Source organism: Sceloporus occidentalis, unplaced genomic scaffold (assembly GCF_023333645.1).
Source record: "Sceloporus occidentalis isolate IW3139 unplaced genomic scaffold, rSceOcc1.0.p SCAF_64, whole genome shotgun sequence".
Lineage (NCBI taxonomy): Eukaryota > Metazoa > Chordata > Lepidosauria > Squamata > Phrynosomatidae > Sceloporus > Sceloporus occidentalis.
The window spans coordinates 3,717,759-3,736,818 of NW_028317044.1; the positions used below are offsets into that span (position 1 = coordinate 3,717,759).

General features: G+C 40.5%; 1 protein-coding gene across 8 annotated transcripts in view; it reads left to right on the forward strand.

Annotated features, from left to right (window-relative positions):
* The first annotated feature begins 1,284 nt into the window (after positions 1 to 1,284).
* Positions 1,285 to 19,060, forward strand: part of LOC149287140 (general transcription factor II-I-like) — a 58,078-nt gene continuing 40,302 nt past the window's right edge. For all 8 annotated transcript variants that reach the window (XM_089493462.1, XM_089493465.1, XM_089493464.1 and 5 more), the window contains exons 1-10: positions 1,285 to 1,469; positions 5,699 to 5,741; positions 7,834 to 7,937; positions 8,996 to 9,134; positions 12,189 to 12,323; positions 13,384 to 13,567; positions 15,324 to 15,352; positions 15,755 to 15,803; positions 17,318 to 17,358; positions 17,890 to 17,955. In XM_089493462.1, the coding sequence (XP_089349588.1) occupies positions 5,729 to 5,741; positions 7,834 to 7,937; positions 8,996 to 9,134; positions 12,189 to 12,323; positions 13,384 to 13,567; positions 15,324 to 15,352; positions 15,755 to 15,803; positions 17,318 to 17,358; positions 17,890 to 17,955 (760 nt within the window). In that variant the 5' untranslated portion in view covers positions 1,285 to 1,469; positions 5,699 to 5,728. The remainder of the gene's footprint in view (positions 1,470 to 5,698; positions 5,742 to 7,833; positions 7,938 to 8,995; positions 9,135 to 12,188; positions 12,324 to 13,383; positions 13,568 to 15,323; positions 15,353 to 15,754; positions 15,804 to 17,317; positions 17,359 to 17,889; positions 17,956 to 19,060) is intronic.

The following is a 19,060-nucleotide window of genomic DNA, read 5'->3' on the forward strand; positions in this document are numbered from 1 at the left end:
TGTGTGTATAGATATTCTGAGTGTGTGTCTGTATGTATATGCACACACACACACATATGGTATCTTCTGTCCTAGCAAAAGGTAAAAAGAACACATACACACATATATATATATACACACACATAATATTGTATGTGTATGTATTGTGTGTATATATATTTATATATATTCTCTTTCTCTATCCCAACAAAATGTAAATATATATACACACACACACAATGTGTATATACATGTGTGTGTGTGTGTGTAATTCTTAGCAATATGTTTACAGACATATATTTAGAATATGTGTGTGTGTAAATATATGTGTATATATATATATATATATGTAAATTCTTTTTCTATCCCAGCAAGTTAATTATATATAAATATTAATTTATAATATTACTATTATAAATTAATATAATTTTCAATCATTTATATATATGTTTTATATATTTTAATATATCAATATATATAAATATTATATATATATATAATGTCTATTTCTCTTTACCATCCACACACACACACATACATATATATATATGTATATATATATATATATATTTATATGTATTCTCTTTTTTGGCCCAGCCAGAAATATCTAAATATATAAAATATCTAAATATATATATATATGTGTGTGTGTGTGTGTGTGTGTGTGTGTGTGTGTGTGTGTATATATATATATAAAATATTTTGCCTGGCTTATATAATATTTATATGTATTTATTCTGTTTTGGCCCAGCCAGAAATATCTAAATATATAAAATATATAAAGTGTGTGTGTGTGTGTATAAACATTGTATTTGTATATAATATTTATGTGTGTGTGTGTGTGTATATATATATATATATATATATATATATATATATATATATACAGTATATATTTCTATGTATTTATTCATATTTGACCCAACCAGAGCAAGGAAGAAGGGTTTCACTCAGCCCTTTCCCTTTCCAAAGCACCACGACCCAGAGATATTTATTTTGTTTATTCGTTTATTTAGAGAGATGGGAGATATATATCTATCTATCTATATTTGTGAGGGGGCTGTGTGACTGTGTCTCTGTGCGGGCCTTCCTTCTTCCCCTCAGCCATATTTCCTGCCTCAGCCTCCCTGAAGGAGAAGCCAGAGAGAGTGGCCTCCACTGGCGTCGTAGGTAGGCCTTATTCGCAGCGCGCGGTGCTTGTCGGGAAACGTAGTCCCTCCGCGTCACCCTGAAACGCTGGGAGGCGGCGCGAGGGACTACAAGCCCCAAGGTGCGCGCGGGGTTTTGTGCGCATGCGCACGGGCGTCCAAATGGGCCCAACTGTTGGGGGGGAATATTGAGGACCCTGATCTCCTCCTTTTCCTTTTTCTGGGTCCTGGGTTCAGGGTTCGAGAATCGAGACGAAGGAAGAAGGAGAAGGAGGCCCCGGACTTCAGGGAACAAAGGCCCGGCGGTTGGCGGAGAGCAGCCAGGCGATTGGAAAGAAGCCAGTGAGTGAAGGAAAAGGAAGGGAAGGAAGGAAGGGGGCCGAGGGGGGTCCCTCCCTCCAGGAGCCGCCGCCGCCGCCGCCGCCGCGCAAGGGCCTCTGGGGGCCCCTGAGGGAAGAAGCCCCTTCCTTCCTCCCTCCCTTCCTTCCTTCCTTCCTTCCTTCCTGAGGGCCCTCAGCGCTTTTATAGATTGAGACATTATTTGTTTCATATACATTTCATTATATTTAATTGATGTACATTTATCTCTCCCATCCCCCCACTGTTATTGTTATTGCTGTTGTTGTTGTTGTTGTTGTTTATCTTCTGTTTTTTGGGTTTTTTAAAAAGAAATACAGTATTCTTATCATTCTTCTTATTTTTTATTATTATTTTATCGTTATTACTACTGTCCATCTTATGTTTTAATTATCATCATCATTATTATTTAATTTCTATCCATCTTATTTTTTAATTATTATTATTATTATTTAATTTCTATCCATCTTATTTTTTAATTATTATTATTATTTAATTTCTATCCATCTTATTTTTTAATTATTATTATTATTTAATTTCTATCCATCTTATTTTTTAATTATTATTATTATTTAATTTCTATCCATCTTATTTTTTAATTATTATTATTATTTAATTTCTATCCATCTTATTTTTTAATTATTATTATTATTTAATTTCTATCCATCTTATTTTTATTATTATTATTATTATTATTTAATTTCTATCCATCTTATTTTTTAATTATTATTATTATTATTTAATTTCTATCCATCTTATTTTTTTTTTATTATTATTATTATTATTATTTTAAAAAATATATTGTAACCCGCCTTGAATCCAATAATGAGAGAAAGGTGGGATATAGCAATTCCCCCCCCCCACATAAACACACATAATAATAATAATAATAATAATAACCTAAATCAAAAGTACAAAGAAAAACAAGAACAAAAAAGAAAAAAGAAAGCAAAAAAAGTATATATAAGTACCTACTCACATCTATCTATCTATCTATCTATCTACACACATACACACACCTCTAACCCTTCATACCTTACTCACAAACCACTCCATTCATTCCCTCATTGCTACCTTCCCTCATGACCTACATTCATCCCTTTTGACTTCCTTTCCCTTTTAAATACTATGTATCTTTATGTATCTCTTATCTAGAACATTTAACTATCGATACCTACTTGCTGTTTACCATACTTATATCATTTTCTTCATTGCGAATGCTAAGCTTTTCTCAGCATATCCCAGTCTATACAATTTTAAACCACAAATCAGATCATCATCAATAGACAAACTTCATTAATTCAACCATCCTATTGCTCAAACCATCACCTCTCCATATTGCTTCCTCATATATTCGAATGCCAGTGCCCTCCGTGATCTATTCCCTCTCCGTTCATCTCTTACTATTTGAGTCATTTTGTCCATTGCTATTATTATCTCCATTAATTTTAAGGTCCGCTGTTCTATTTTCGGGACGTCTTTTGCCTTCCATGATTGTGCAACTCATATTCTTGCTACTGTTGTCATATAGGAAAGTTGTTTTCCATGTTTCCTTTCGTTTTTACGATCAAATGTACCCCGTAAGAAGCTTTCTGGTTTTAATTCTGATTTGGTTTTCAATATTTCCTCACTTGTTTCCAAAATCCCTCTTTAACTTTGCAATTCCACCAACATTTGTATAAATCTACCTGCCATCTCCCCACATATATTGGGATATGGCAGTTTTTGAAATCACTATTTTAGGTTAGAGAAATGAATAAGGACTATTTATTTATTTATCTATCTATCTGTCCCAAATAATTATAAACATAATAATAACAACAACAATAATAATAACAATAATAATAATTAATCTATTTTAATATGGTAGCACTATAACTGTAATAAAATGTGGCATTCAGAACAAGGTGAACTAGAAGGGAAATACTAGATTAATAGGAAGACTATATATGAACTGGGTAACAGCAGAATCGTAGGCCTGTTAGAGACTGCCAAAATAAAGCTGCTTGGGGTCTCTTTGGAGGTATGCTATTTAAATAATGCCTGGGTCCTAAGAGTCCGGAGGTCGCGCCAAAGCCACACTCCATTCCTAAGCACTGGAGGGCAGCTTTGGTGCAGCTTCCGGATTCTTAGGAGGCATGCATCATTTAAACAGCATACCTCCAAAGAGACCCCAAGCAGCTTTATTTTGGCAGTCTGGAACAGGCCATAGGATCATAGGCGGGATACATACCGCCATATAGTACGTATAGGATACGTACTAGGGTTAGGAAGGGGCGGTGCTTCCGCACCCCCCTAACCCTAGTACGTATCCTATACGTACAAGATGGCGGCGCCCCTTCCACATGGGCGCCACCATCTTTACGTATCGGACGCTGAGCGTCCGTACGTGTCGCAGCCTTTATGACGTAGCGAGTGCGCCCCTGGCGCCTTGCTACGTCACAAACACGACTGAAAAAGAAGCTCCATTTTGGAGCTTCTTTTTCGGTCCGCGCGGGAGCCGCGCCGTCTGAAGGCTCCGGCTCCCCCACGGATCTACCGGCGGCGGTTTGTACCCCGCCATAGAGTTGGAAGAGACCTCAAGGGCCATCCAGTCCAAGCCCATTCTGCCATGCAGGAACTCTCCATCAAAGCATCCCCATTGACAGATGGCCATCCAGCCTCTGTTTAAAGACCTCCAAAGAAGGAGACTCTGAGACTACATCTTCCACTGTCAAACAGCCCTTACTCTCAGGAGGTTCCTCCTAATGTTGAGCTGGAATCTCTTTTCCTGGAGCTTGCATCCATTGCTCCTTGTCTTATTCTCTGGAACAGCAGAAAACAAGCTCGCTCCCTCCTCAATATGACATCCCTTCAAGCATTTAGCCTATTACCCACTTGTTTGTTTTTCTTTTGAATATAGCTTGGATCTATAATGAGAACAAACAAAAGGATAAGACACTGTTATAACTGTGACCTTAAAAGATGTTTCATTGTCAAGGGAACGTCGGAAGCGACGTCTTTGTCAAGAGTTTCCTCTCAAACAGAAATCTCTACAGGTCACTGTCTTCTCTTATAAAGTCCTCTGCGTTGGTGCCGTTTTGGAAACCTATTTATGTCAGCTGCATCTCCTGCCATTCTTAAGAGTGAACATATGGCACATTCTGCCGAAATACCCTCAATGCGCCAGATCTGGTGTGATCTTGGAAGCTAAATAGGGTTAGTTCTGGTTGGTACTTGGATGGGAGATCGGAGACTGCCGTCCAAGGAATTGTCAAGGAACTCGCAAACTCACCTCTGAGCATTCCTTGCTTTTAACAACCCTATGGAATTAATGGCTTGTCCATAATTCGACAGAACATAATTGTGTGACAGACCTAACATGACGTTGTGACACCTTCATGGCCTGAACCGACATTTCAGCCCAGATCTTGCTAACCCAAGAATAGCATTCTGTGCTAAAAAAAGAAAGAAAGTACTAAACCATCTGCTTTTTGAAAGCATTCTCTGATTTTTAATAGGTTCTGATCTTAACTGTTTCCTTGAGTTGCATATCCAGGCTTGGCATGTTAATTTCTAGGTAAACCCCATCAATAGGAATGTCTCAGATAGCTATTGATCAGGAACTGTGAAATCATATTACTGACAATAGAACATGGCCACATAGCCTGAAAAACCCACATAAAAACTTCAGTTAGTCTCAAAGATGCTGCAAGATCTCTCGACATACGAACCCTGTGCATGTTTACTCAAAGGCAGTAGTCTCCTTGTGTTCAGTAGTGCTTATTCCCAGGTATATTAGTATAGGATTACAACTTTAGTCTGCAGCCTTAAACATGCGTGCCTGGGAGTAAACTCCATTGAACTAAGTGGAAGCTTGTGCGTAAGCATGCATGGGATCGGACTGTCGGTAAAATGGATTAGGGAAGTGTTCGGCTTGGTTTATTTGATAACAGGTACACACAAAATTTTAAGAAGCTATGTGGATGTGTACAGCTGCAGTGTACTATCTCCACCTTCCTTTTTCCTCCTCGTAGGAATGAATAGTGTGTCCCATGAAACAAATGTGAGTATAACTCATCACATTTGAATTGTAGTTGTCTTCCCTCTCTTCCCCCACAAGTGTCTGCCTGGAAAAGTCCCAAGTGTTTAAGAATAATGCCTCAAGCTTGTATTTATTTCTTTTTAAAAAGAAAATATGATCATTTTTCAACTGTGCTTTTCTTCTCTTTCAGGCTCCATTGTAGCCGTGCCGAATCCTTGTAATGCAGAGAATAGGTAAGAAGACACAAACTGGACTCGGAGTAGTCCTTGAGAATAACGTCTGGGAGTGTATCTCCAACGCATTGGGTGGGTATGGGACATCAAAATGGGATGATGCGAGAGAGCAAAATAATTCTGCATTTTATTGATCGTAGGCCTATGCACAGAAAAGGTCCAGGTTTTCAGAGAGAGAGGAGGAAAAGAGAGAGAAATGGGCTTGTGAATCTTAATCTACTGTGCCATGCTTAGACAAAGTTAGGGCCCAAACAGACAGGGCAAAATAAAGCTGCTTCAGGTCACTTTGGAGGTATGCTGTTTAAGTGCATGCATCCGAAGAAGCCAGAAGCCATATCAAAGCCACACTCCAGCCTTCGCCAGCATCGGTGGCTGCCATCTTCAGAGAATGTACCCAACTCTCTTCCATGCCAGCGTTCTCTGAAGATGCCAGCCACACACAGATGCTGGCGAAACGTCAGGAATAAACTCTTCAAGAACATGGCCACAGAGCCCGAAAACCCCACAAAAAACTATGCCTTAAACAAAGTCAGACTGTTGGCCATCTAGTTAGTATTGTCTGCATTGACTGGAAGTATTTCAGATGGGAGCCTTTCCTAGCCCTTACCTACAGATACTGAGGATTGACCCTAGGATCTTCTACCATCTCTGCCCTTGAGCTTTTGCTCTTCCCTGCAGCCATGCGTTTGTTTTTGCCAGGTGCAGTTGCACTTGTAAGTGGCTGTACAGACAATATATGCTAAACTGAGGCATGGAATATGGAGAGAGATTCTTTGCCTTGCTGCCTTTTGCATTCCTCTCTGCTCATTTGGATGTGCTCATATGTCCATATTTAACAAGCTACATGTCGTGTGCAGAGGTCCAACCCTATTTGGGTTGGATGGGAGAGACCTACTAGGCCTGAATGATACAGGAGAACATACATATTTCATTATTTGCTTATATTCTGCTCTTCGCTGCTCAAGGCAGTGAACATTGGTCCGTTTGGTTTTTCCCTCAATGATTCTGTGTGGTCGGTTTGATTTGTCTGAGAGAGCAATCGTCCCAAGAAGACCTAAAGAACTTAAAGGCTGGGGGAAGAAGTACTGGACCTGTGTTTCCTCAAAACTAGTGTTACCTTCATCATTATGTCACACTGGTCCTTATTGTATTGGAGGCCAGATAATAGGATTAAAGAGAACGTCTCACACTGCTGAAAGGGAACAAAAGGATCCAGTTGGATCAGTCTAAAAAAGGTTCATCTATCACCTTCCCCCAAAAGCCAGACAGATGTTTCCAGGAAGCTTGGAAAGTCAGTGCAATGGCGTTTTCTCACTGTTGCTCCTAGCTACTAGAATTCGGTTAGCTATCAAAAATTAAGCCAATAATACGTTGCCATCTTTGCAGACGGATGGGGTGAGAGCTTGGGCATGGTATTGCTAAAAGGTTATTGAGGAACATTTTGGCCCTTTTGCTGCCTGAATGAGCTTCTAAGAACTACAGGGGTCATATGCCAAACATACATTGCTTCTCAGTTCTTGCATTTGCATCAGAAAGGATGAGGGGTTCCTATGCCTTGTAATGAGAAGGGCTATGTGTAAGAGGCAGCAACGAAGAGGGGGGAAAGGTAATAGTCTAAATTTGATTTCAGTTTTCTCCTGACATAGTTGGTAGGCACAGAGTTACACATTTTACATTGAAATCTAAGCCATGTTTTCCAATCAGGCTTTTTTCCTAACGGGAAATTAGTAAGGGCCTCAGAAAGAGAGCTTATATCTAATGTGACAATTGCCCAGATCTCTTTAGTAATGGCTTGAGATGGCTTGAGAATGATGGAATTACATTACTATCAGTAATGAGATTGTCTACAACAGTGGCTCCCAAACATTGGTCCTTCAACTGCCAGAAACGCCTAGAATTCCTGACTGTTGTCCAAACTGGAAGGGGCTTCTGGCACTTGAAGTTCAAAACACCAGGAGGACCAAAGTTTGGGAACCACTAGCTTATTTTTCCTGTTGACTGTGTTTTCCATGCCACAGAGGAATAAAGAATTTCTTCCATGTGTGTAAATTAATTTGGATATATCTTGGTCCTGTCTGTCATTCACTTATAGCAAAAATGGCCCAGGCAGCGATGGCGGCGGCATCCAGCCATGATGAGGACTCATCTGAAAGCAGAATGGTGGTTACGTTCCTCATGTCGGCCCTTGAATCCATGGTAAGGTGATGTTGATGTTTATTATAATGTGCCTATGGCTGTATCTTTGTAGATGTCTAGATACACATGCTCAGTGTGTCTGTTTCCTTTCAATTCACTTGCCAGAAGTGTGACAACGTTAGACCAGTGGTTTCCAGTTGCATCAGGATATATTAGAAGGAGAGGCAGGAAGCAGGGCCACTTTCTCTGCCCAGCTGTGGTTGTTAGGTGTCTCCAAGTCAACTCCAACTTATGGCGAGCCTGTCCTAGCATTTTCTTGCTAGGTTTGCCATGGCCACCTTCTGAGGTTGTGAGAGTGTGACTTGCCCAGTATCGCCCACTGGGTTTCCGTAGATGAATGGTGATTTGAAGCCTGCTCTTCAAGAGTCCTAGTCCAGTGCTCAAACCATGTACCATGCAGCTCAGTTGAGAGTCTAATAATTTTGGCTTTTCTCTCTTTAATTGTTTCATGCTAACTGGTCTTGATAAAAACAACTTCGGAGACTGGGTCCCAACTCATTTCCTTTTAGTATGCTTTCCTGTTACCCCCATTTTTCCTTTCCTTTTATCTCTGTACTGCTTTGTAAGAGCTTGCGATGCTGAAAATAAGAACTGCCTTGAATGTGGCAGTTTCCAGGAGTAGAAGTGGCAGCCTTTTATTCCACAGGGAATAGGTTTGACCTACCACACAGTCAGCAAGACATTGTCAGAAAGTACCATATACAAGGTTACTAACCCTAGCAGAGTATACTTGGCTGATCATAGCTCCCTGATGTCTGAGGAAGAGTTCTTTACTGTCTGATTCTTTTAACTGACAGTTCCAATAATGACATCTAGGAGAATGTTATGGCAAAGCAGGTGCTTTTCTTTTGCGCTCTACCCCTTTCCCCTGAAATGTGTGACCCTTTATAAACCATAACTCTGTTACAGCTTTGGGAAAACATACTTTCAGTATTTCAAATACTAAATGTTACTGTGAAAGTATGTGATAATAAGATATCAATAAAAATGACCTATTTTGCTTTGTACTGTGTGTCTTACTGCTGCCAGTCTGAGTAACAACCTTTTTTCTTCCGCAGTGCAAAGAGCTTGCCAAGTCCAAAGCAGAAGTCGCCTGCATTGCCGTGTATGAGACAGATGTGTTTGTTGTGGGAACTGAGAGAGGAAGAGCTTTTGTCAATACGAGAAAAGATTTTCAGAAGGATTTTGTGAAGTACTGTAAGTCTGAATCATACTGTTATTGCTCACAGACCACTGGCCCCCTGTACTTGGCCCATAAAAGACTTGTGCAGGTGTGATGTCCATTTACTCTGTTGGCATGGTAAACCTTTGAGTTGCTTAGAGCAGTGCTACTCAGTTGACCCAGAAACTGATGCCAGTACCTGAGCCATTGGTGAGTTTTCACGAAAAAATAATAATTATAGGCAGTGGGCACAACAAATATAGTGCCAGTCTCTGGCACATTGCAAAAAACGAATTACCAGTCCGCTGCATCAGATAGCCTGAGAAGTGCTGGCTTCGAGAACATTCTTGGAAATAGAGTCATCCGGCAGTTTTGTTTTTAATTTTAGCACATTGGAATAAATATTTATGTATAAAATGCCACAGTTGGTAGTAGATGGTATTCCAAAAGACAGGGGCCACCATTGGTCAGGCTTGCTTCCATGTTTCTGTTAGATGACAATCTGCAGGTCACAGCCAGCAAGATCTCCCTCAATGACATTAGCTATAACATAATAATATATATGATAAGAGAACAGTGCTCTCCCTCCCTCTCTCTCTCCCTCTCTCTCTCTCTCTCTATATATATATATATGATAAGAGCACAGTCTGCCCAATGGCCTGAAATCGTGTCTTAAGGGCTTTATATGTCAGCAACAAGACCTTGAACTGGTAGCTAATAAGCAGCTATCAGTGCCAGTTAGCTAGGTACCTAACAGGGAACCAAAATTGCTGCTTAGGCATTGGTTTTAGCCTGTGGACCACACTGAACATCTTCGCTGGATGAATCAAAGCATTGGGAGGGATCCTGGAGGCTATCTAATGTTGGAAGCAAAGAGACATCAAGGCTTTGTAAAGCGATCAGTGAGAGAGGGAACTCCAGAGAGTAGGCCTGCCCTTTTGTTTTGCCATTATTTATTTCTTCGATATAAGTACCCAAGGCTTTTTGCTTCCTGCCTGCCTTCCTGCAGAGATCATTTCCCCTTTCTTTCAAGAAGTTAGTTAGTCCTTGTTCTCCTTTTGTCTGGGAAGGGAGCGTCATGAGGCTCCAGCTGCATAATGGTTGCTAGCTAACATCCATACATGAAAATCAGCTTTTAGGGGCTCTTCTAACAAAGTTGAGGTCAACCTCTCTTGCCTGTCTCTTTTCCTATCCCAAGAAAAAAAGATTGTTTGAAACAATAAATGTAAATTTCTGTTTTTTACCTTACAAGAGCATCCTGAGTTTCTACCACAAGCTCATACTACACTGGCTCTGCATTACTCTGCTGGATATAAATACACTTGTCCCTCCATATTCGCTAGGGTTAGGGGCACAAGACCCCCATGAATTTGGGGAAAAAATCAAATAACAAAAAGACCATGTTTTTACCTCTCTAGGAATCTCCAGATCCTCCAGTGCAACTCTGTGGTCAACATCCAACAGACACTGACCATAGAACTACGCTGGAGGAGCTACAAATGCCTAGTAGAGTGTTCTCTCTAGGAATCTCTAGGTCCTCCAGTGCAACTCTGTGGTCAACATCCAACAGACACTGACCATAGAACTGCACTTGAGAAGCTACAAAGGCCGAGTAGAGTATTCTCTCTAGGAATCTCTAGGTCCTCCAGGGAAACTCTGTGGTCAACGTCCGACAGACACTGACCATAGAACTGTGCCGGAGGAGCTACAAAGGCCTAATAGAGTATCCTCTCTAGGAATCTCTAGGTCTTTCAGTGCAACCTTTAATTAAAGTTGACCATAGAGTTGCACTGGAGGAGCTAGCTTTTCCTAGAGAGAACATATTAATCAAATCCACGAATAATCGGATCCGCAAATATCAAAGCCACAAATATGGAGGGATGAGGGTCTAGAAACCATGCCTTATGAGGAATGACTTAGGGAGCTGGGTATGTTTAGCCTGGAAAGGAGGTGGTTAAGAGGTGAAATGATAGCCCTGTTTAAGTATTTGAAGGGGTGTCACACTGAGGATGGAGCAAGCTTATTTTCTGCTGCTCCAGAGACTAGAACACGGAACAATGGATGCAAGCATTCCACCTCAACATTAGGAGCAACTTCCTGACAGTAAGAGCCGTTCGACCGTGGAACGCACTCCCTCGGAGTGTGGTAGAGTCTCCTTCCTTGGAAGTCTTTAAACAGAGGCTGGATGGCCATCTGTCGGTGATCCTTTGATTGTGAGTTCCTGCATGGCAAGAGGTTGGACTGGATGGCCCTAGTGGTCTATTCCAACTCTACAATTCTATGATTCTATGAGTGAACTAGATATTCCTCTGCTGTGCAGAAAGACACAACTAAAGCACACCTGAGAGATGTCTGTCCAACCCCGAAAGAAGGAGAGCTCACCACCCTCAAAAGTGGTCCATTCCATCATCAGACAGCTTTTGCCCTCGGGATGTTCTTCCTAATGTCTAGACAGAATTTCTTTTCCTAAAATTTGAATCCTTTGGTTCATGTTCTGATACCTGGAAGAAGAGAAGCCAAGCACGCTCTGTGTTTTACCCCAGCACTACCTAAAGTAGTAGTTGCTAGTCCATGAGCCCTTGGTTCCAGACCCCTGTCAAATTTCCAGGAAAGGAAGAAACATCCATAGCAGTAAGACATGAATTTAATGATGATCTTTGGCACATTAGATCTTTGGCTGAGAAGCACTGTTCTACATGACATCTTTCAGATGTTTAAATATGGCTGCCAGTCTTCACCAGGCTAAACAGGCCCACCTCCCTGAGGTCTTGGTTTCCAGATCTTCTACCATATTGGTTACCCTCCTTTGTTGCAGCTTGTCCATGTATATATTTATGTATATGTATATGTATATTTGCTCTGTGGTACCCAGAACATTATACAGCATTCCAGGTTTGGTCTGACCAGAGCAAAATACAAGAGTGTTCTTTAAAAGACCTTACACTTGGTCTCATTTTTATGTTGTGAGTAGGTGCAGCAAAGTTTTTGGGAAGAGTCTTAACATCCAAGTAGGTTCCTATGGGATATATTTTTGCAATTTGACCTTTAAAAAGGAACTGTGTCTAAGATTTCTAGTTCATGCTTTGTAGGTGTTAATGAAGAGGCAAAGGCTGCAGAGCTGCAGAAAATAAAGTCAACACCGCTTGACAATCGGATGACCGTGGATATTGTGGAAATGGAAGTCCTCAGGAAGTCTGTGGAGGATTACTTCTGCATTTGTTACGGTAACTATTTATCTTACGATACCAAGTTGCTGTTTGCAGGAAGACTGTGCCGTGTTGAATCCTGATTTGAGATGCGGTTGGGCCTCACTTTGAGGAAGACAGTTACATAAGATATAATATCAAATCATTCAAACTAGATTAGTTTGCATTGTGAGTTTCTGCTCACTTCACAGAAAGACAGCTAACCTAATATAATTTAGATACTGTAGTTTCAATTCTGTATTAATGATATTATCAATGAAGGCCACATAATAATGAGTATTAATAGAGTCAATCTTTATTTACAGTCAATAGACCCGGCAAGCATGCTGTAACTTAAAACCATATAAAATGGAACGGTTACATAAAAGATACAAGCAGTTTGCATAAAATTGCGTTATCCGTTTGGGTTGATGAAACCCATGGAATAACAGAGCTTTGACTCCATTCTCTTTTAAAATGTCTTTTCTGTTGTATACTGATGATATGGAACTTCTGTCCTATACTGCGATTGGGCTTAGATAATGGGCTTAGATAATGATGAAATTGGTTACTATAAAATGAAAAGCTAATAATTAATATGACAAAACTACAATTAATTGTTTGGAGGGAAGCAGAAGTAAGCATAGGTCCAAAACAGGCTGCGGAAATAATCCAGTTTGAGACTGCTTTAACAGCCCTGGCTCAATGCTAGGGAGCTCTGGGAACTGTCGTTTTGTGAGACATTGTGCCTTCTCTATCGGAGAGCTCTGGTGCTACAATAAACTACAAATCCCAGGATTTCCTAGCACTGAGCCAAGGCAGTTAAAGCAGTCTCAAACTGGATTATTTCTGCAGTGTGTTTGGACCTGTACTTCCTTCTGCTTCTTCCTTCATTCTTCCAACTCTGTGATTCTGTGATTCCTTTTTTTGATATCTGTTTGGAATGAATGTTTGTTTAGAAGACTGGCACAAGAAGTTTAGGGGAAACAAAGGCAGAATTAGAGTTTGCAAGGAAGAAGGGGATATACAGTACACCTAATTCAGTTTTTTCTTTCACAAATGTTGTCCCTCGTTGACAGACTTTGCTTTTCCCATCTAGGCAAAGCTTTAGGAAAGTCAACTGTCGTTCCTGTGCCGTATGATAAGATTCAGAGGGACCCCTCTGCTGTGGTGGTACATGGCCTCCCAGAAGGACTGACGTTTAAACACCCCACCAATTACGATGTCACAACTCTTAAGTGGATTCTGGAAAACAAATCTGGAATCTCCTTCGTCATCAAAAGGTGTTGTAGTTCTCTCCTTTTACTTTGATTTGTTTATTTGGAATATGGGGATGCTGCTTTTCAACGAAAGATTCCCAAAGTATGCTAAAAAGTGGTTTACACACAGTTTGTAGTCTCTGCAAGGGCAGGTTTTCACATGTAGGTCTTCTACATGTAAACAAGAAGTAGACTGTGTTTGCTGCTTCTTGGAGTATACCCCATTAATGGATGCAGTGTTCCCTGTCACTCCTTCTTGAAAGTGCAAATTCAGAAATAGATCACGTAATGTCTGGGAGGACAGGGCTGCACATATTCTCCACTCAACCAGAATCCTTAAAAAGAAAGATGCCCTCGTCCCTCACCAATGTCACTTGACGTTCTGGTAACCTGAGCCTCACCAAACAGGAATTCATAGAATCATAGATTTGGAAGAGACCGCAAGGGCCATCCAGTCCAACCCCATTCTGCCATGCAGGAAGACTAAATCAAAGCATCCCCGACAGATGACCATCTAGCCTCTGTTTAAAGACCTCCAAGGAAGGAGACTCCACTACATGGTTTCCAGACCCTTCACCATGTTAGTCGCCTTCCTTTGGACATGCTCCAGTTTCTCAACATCCTTTTTAAATTGTGGTGCCCAGAACTGGACACAGCATTCCAGAGCAGAATAGAGTGGCACTATTACTTCTCTTGATCTAGACACTATACTTCTATTGATGCAGCCTAAAATCGCATTGGCCTTGTTAGCTGCCGCATCGCACTGTTGACTCATGTTCAATTTGTGGTCTGCTTGGACTCCCAGATTCCTTTTACACACATAAGTCTCCTTCATTCAGGTGCCACCCATCCTATATCTGTTCATTTTTCTGCCCTAAGTGCAGTACCTTACATTTCTCCGTGTTGAAGTTCATTTTGTTAGCTGTGGTCCAGAAGTTTAAGTTAAAAAATTGACCCAAAAAAACTGGGTTGACTTACGCATGAGTCAATGCAAGTACTGTACAATATATATATATATATATATATATATATATATATGTATGTATATATATGAGTTAAAGCACAGTATTTACATTGCCCTGTGGATAAGTTGATTCGGGTTGATTGAGTCCATTTTTTGACTAAAATGTCCAGTCAAAGGGAAAGGCCAGAGTGTCATGTGTCCTGAAAGCACTGATCCTCCTCTACTCTCTCATCCATCTAGTCTTTACTGTGAGCACAAACAGTTATGTCTGCTGGAATTTTATTCGGCATTGTTTTCCGTTGCTTTATCCTTTAGATCCTTTGTTACATGCCTCTAAGTTTTACCTTCAACTTATCCATGGGCCATATCATAATCTATAGTTTTGGCCCCTAGACCTGCCCTTGACTTATACAGGAGGTCAACTTATAATCAAATATATAGGGTATATATTATAAAGGGAGTGATGATGCCCAGTGAGTGCATGTTGCATGATACCTCTCACTAGTATTTTGAAGGCATCTAGGAGGTCCCCATAGTTAAGTGTCCAGAAGAATAGGACTAACTATCCTAACTGCATAAGTAACTGTATCAACTGATGTTCAGCTTATGGTTGAGCTGTGAATCCTGATTTAGATGTTGCCTTTGCTGTGGCCTCAATTCACCCCACAGTCTAAAATGGGCATGAGGGTACTCCCCTGCTTTGTAGGGTAATAGTATGGATTATAAGAGAATGTATGTGAGGTACTTGGAATACTCAGACTCTACTACATTGGTGTGTTCTATTAAAATAACATATTTTTCTCTCTTCTATTTTAGGCCTTTCCTCGAGCCAAAAAAACATTTAGGTAAGTCGTCAATTGCCTGCACTCAATCAAAACATTTTAAAATTGGATTTGAGACAGTATCCCTTTAGTCTTCTGGTTTTTAGATACTAGTATCGTAGGTCCGAGACTGTAGAAGCACCTGGCTTCTGATTGTGGTCTTGCACTGTCCCTAGTATGAGTCCGAAGGGGAACAGTATTACTCTTATGTCAAGTATACCTATTTAACTATACCTATTGCTTCTGGATATAATCCATTCAAGGGAAAAGTGCCCCAGGTGCTGTTCCATGCCATACACCAAGTGCTGACAGTACCATCTGGGATAATGGGTTTTTCCCCTGTCATACGTTGCCTCATTCATTTTCAAATTGCTTTCCCCAGTGATGTTACATTATGATTGCTAAGCTGTATTTCTTCCCTTCCAGGACCTCGTATTATGGACTCATCACACACAATAACATCCTCCAGCGGAAGGTTGGTTATATTTTATCCCTTTTTGTGGATGTTAAAAAATTTTCATCATCTTTTTGGCATCAGAAATGCAGGGTTTTTCTTTTCCTAACAGAGCAGAGGGGAGATGATATCCATTGATGTACTTTTCCATTTATATACATTTTTTCTTACCTTCTGTATATAATTAGCACATTTGCATACAAAGCTTATTAAAAACAATATTTTAAAACATGTTCAGAGACATTAACAGCTTAATTAATTGGCAAGATCAATCCTATTAAAAGCCCAAAGAGCGGTTTTTATTTAGTGTCTACAGACCATCAAAGTAGGTACCAAACCGAATATATATGGCATGGCCACTTCCATTCTTGCTTGAATGAGGATTTTTTTAGTTTTGAGAATCAAAGATGCTATTTTGAATAATAATAATATAAATTGCCATTCCGTCTGATTCTGGAGAAAAGCATGAAACCAATCCTGTGTTAATAGAGCCAAATGTTTACTGTAGAGGTTGTGCATTCCTTACCTGGAATGGGAAATATTCCAACACCCAAAATTGTCTACTTGAGTGGCTGAGACAGTCACTCTTTTGCTTTCTGATGGTTCAGTGTACACACATTTTGTTTCGTGAACAACATTATTAAAAAATATTGTGTATAAAGTTACGTTCAGGTTATGTGTATAAGGTGCATATGATTGAGGTTTGGGTCCCATCTCCAAAACATCGTCTCATTAAGTATTGCAGATATTCTCAAATTTGAAAAACGTAAAACTCCAAAATGCTTCTGATCCCAAGCATTTTGCTTAAGGGAGGTTCCACCAATACTCTTATTTTTAGAGTTCATCTTAGTGCTCAGCTGTGTTATGAACATGGCTTTATACAGGATTTGTATCTTTTGGGATTTCTGTATTGCTTCCTGGCTGATGAGGACCAACTAGAACAGTAGTTCCCAAACATTGTTCCTCCAAGTGTTTTGGACTTTATCTTCCAGAATCCCCATCCAGCTTGGCCAACAGTCAGGAATTCTGGGAGTTGAAGTCCAGAACATCTGGGGGACCAAAGTTTGGAGGCCACTGAATGATAGCAAGTTGGACAACTTATGGTCCTCAAGATGATCTTGGATTGCAATTCCAAGTACTGTATTTTTTCCCAGTGGTTATACTGACTAGGACAGTGATGGTGAACCTTTTCGAGGCCGAGTGCCCAAACTGCAACCCAAAACCTACTTATTTATTGCAAAGCGCCATGTCCCTCTGGCTTTATAGTAACAAACTCTGGCAAACTCTATGCTGGGGTAACGGCACATGTGCCCACAGAGAGGGCTCTGAGTGCCACCTCTGGCACGCGTGCCATAGGTTCGCCATCACTGGACTAGGACTACTAGGAGTTGCATTTGGACAGCTTTGCCCATCCCATAGCTAAAGTGTATGGTCTATCCACAGAAGGTCCCATATACAAATGGCATCTCCATATTGTTGTTGCTGCTACACCTATTGTATGTGTTTTACATGTTCTGTCTGATATGTTTCTCCAGCGCTTCAATCCAGGTGAAGACTGAGCCCAGTGAAGATTCTGGTATGTCATCTTTCTTTTTAAATATCTATATCTTTATTCTGCGAGAGTCTGTGCTGTTAGGAGGAATGGCCCATGGTCTTAGGTGTCTCTACACTGTTGAGCAAACAAGATGAACTTGAACTCTTCAGTAAAGTTGGGGAAATACTGGGGGTGACCCCATGAAAGAGAAGGGAGTTCATAATGGATGGGAGTTTCTTAAAAGTGAAATACTGAAGGCACAATCTCAAATGGTTCCCAAAAAAATGGGAGATATCTAAAGAAACTAGGATGGATGTCTAAAGAACTACCAACTGAGCTAAGATTTAAAAAGGGCATGTACAAGAAATGGAAAAGGGGGGAAATATCCAAAGAGGAATTCAAACAAACCTGCATTGACATATGCATGAGATCAACTTATAATGGAGTATATGATCATTGCCTTGTACGCAAAAAGAATCTGTTTTTGGTTTTGTTTCGGCTGCATCCGTAATGCTGGGGTGTGGGACCTTCCTTTAACATTGAAGTTGTCTATTAAATGTTACTCTCCTTCAGGACTCGAGATGATAACGGTCAAAGAAGAATCAGAGGATCCTGAATATTATCAGTTTAACATTCCAGGTAACACTGAGTGTAAGACTTCTGCTACATAGGCTGAAATTTGAAGTACTAAAAATGGGGTAAAAGATAGTGAAAATATATAAAATTGACTGGGGACCGAGTTTCTTTTTGAACGTGATGCTATTCAAGCCAGGTTTTTGCTTTCCAAGGGGACCCCTGTGCATGGCTTCTACTCTTTTGTCTGCTGCATTTGGTCTGCCGTTATCTGTGCCTCTGCCCTTCCCTTTATTTCACCCTCTCATCTCTTGTGGCCTTGGAAAATGGATTTTAGGCATTGAAAAAACACGTGTATCTTAAAAATCTGTGGAATAAGTAACCTATCAGTATCATTTGAGAGCAAAACGGCTCCTATGTTAGTGTTTTAAATGGATGGCTTTGGAGGAGACGCAAGTGTCAGCTATGTGCAGTTATCCCTTCCTCCCAAACTCCTTTCCATCTCTTTATCTACACAAGTTCTACACACTGAGTGACTGTTGAGTTTAATGGGCCTGGGTAACCGACTGATACACTAAAGATGCACAGTTCTTTGCGTGGCTGTTGTTAATATAAAGTACAAACACCGGATAAACCAAATAAATGTGATAAAGACATCTTTGATCTCAGCCCCAATCCCTATTAAAATTAACTAATCCCTATTAATCCCCCTTAAAATTAACTGCGGAGTTCAGCATGTGAATGTTTAGTGGAAGTAGCCCTAGCTGGCCACATTAAGTAAAGGTCAGTAGAGTGCATGTATTATTGATTATCTTTTGTCTTCAGTATATGCAGACATCCTGCAAAGCTTCTTCACAGAGCAGCCTCTTTGCTGAATGACCCCAGCCTTTACTAATGTTTCTATGGCCAAAATAAAGCTGCTTTGGGTCTCTTTGGAGGTATGCTGTTTAAGTGATGCATGCATCCTAAGAATCCGGAAGCTGCACCAAAGCTGCCCTCCAGTGCTTAGGAATGGAGTGTGGCTTTGGCGCAACCTCTGGACTCTTAGGACCCATGCATCATTTAAATAGCATACCTCCAAAGAGACCCCAAGCAGCTTTATTTTGGCAGTCTGGAACAGGCCTATGGGTCCCGGTTTGGTCTGTAATAAAAGCCCATGGTTCATGATGTC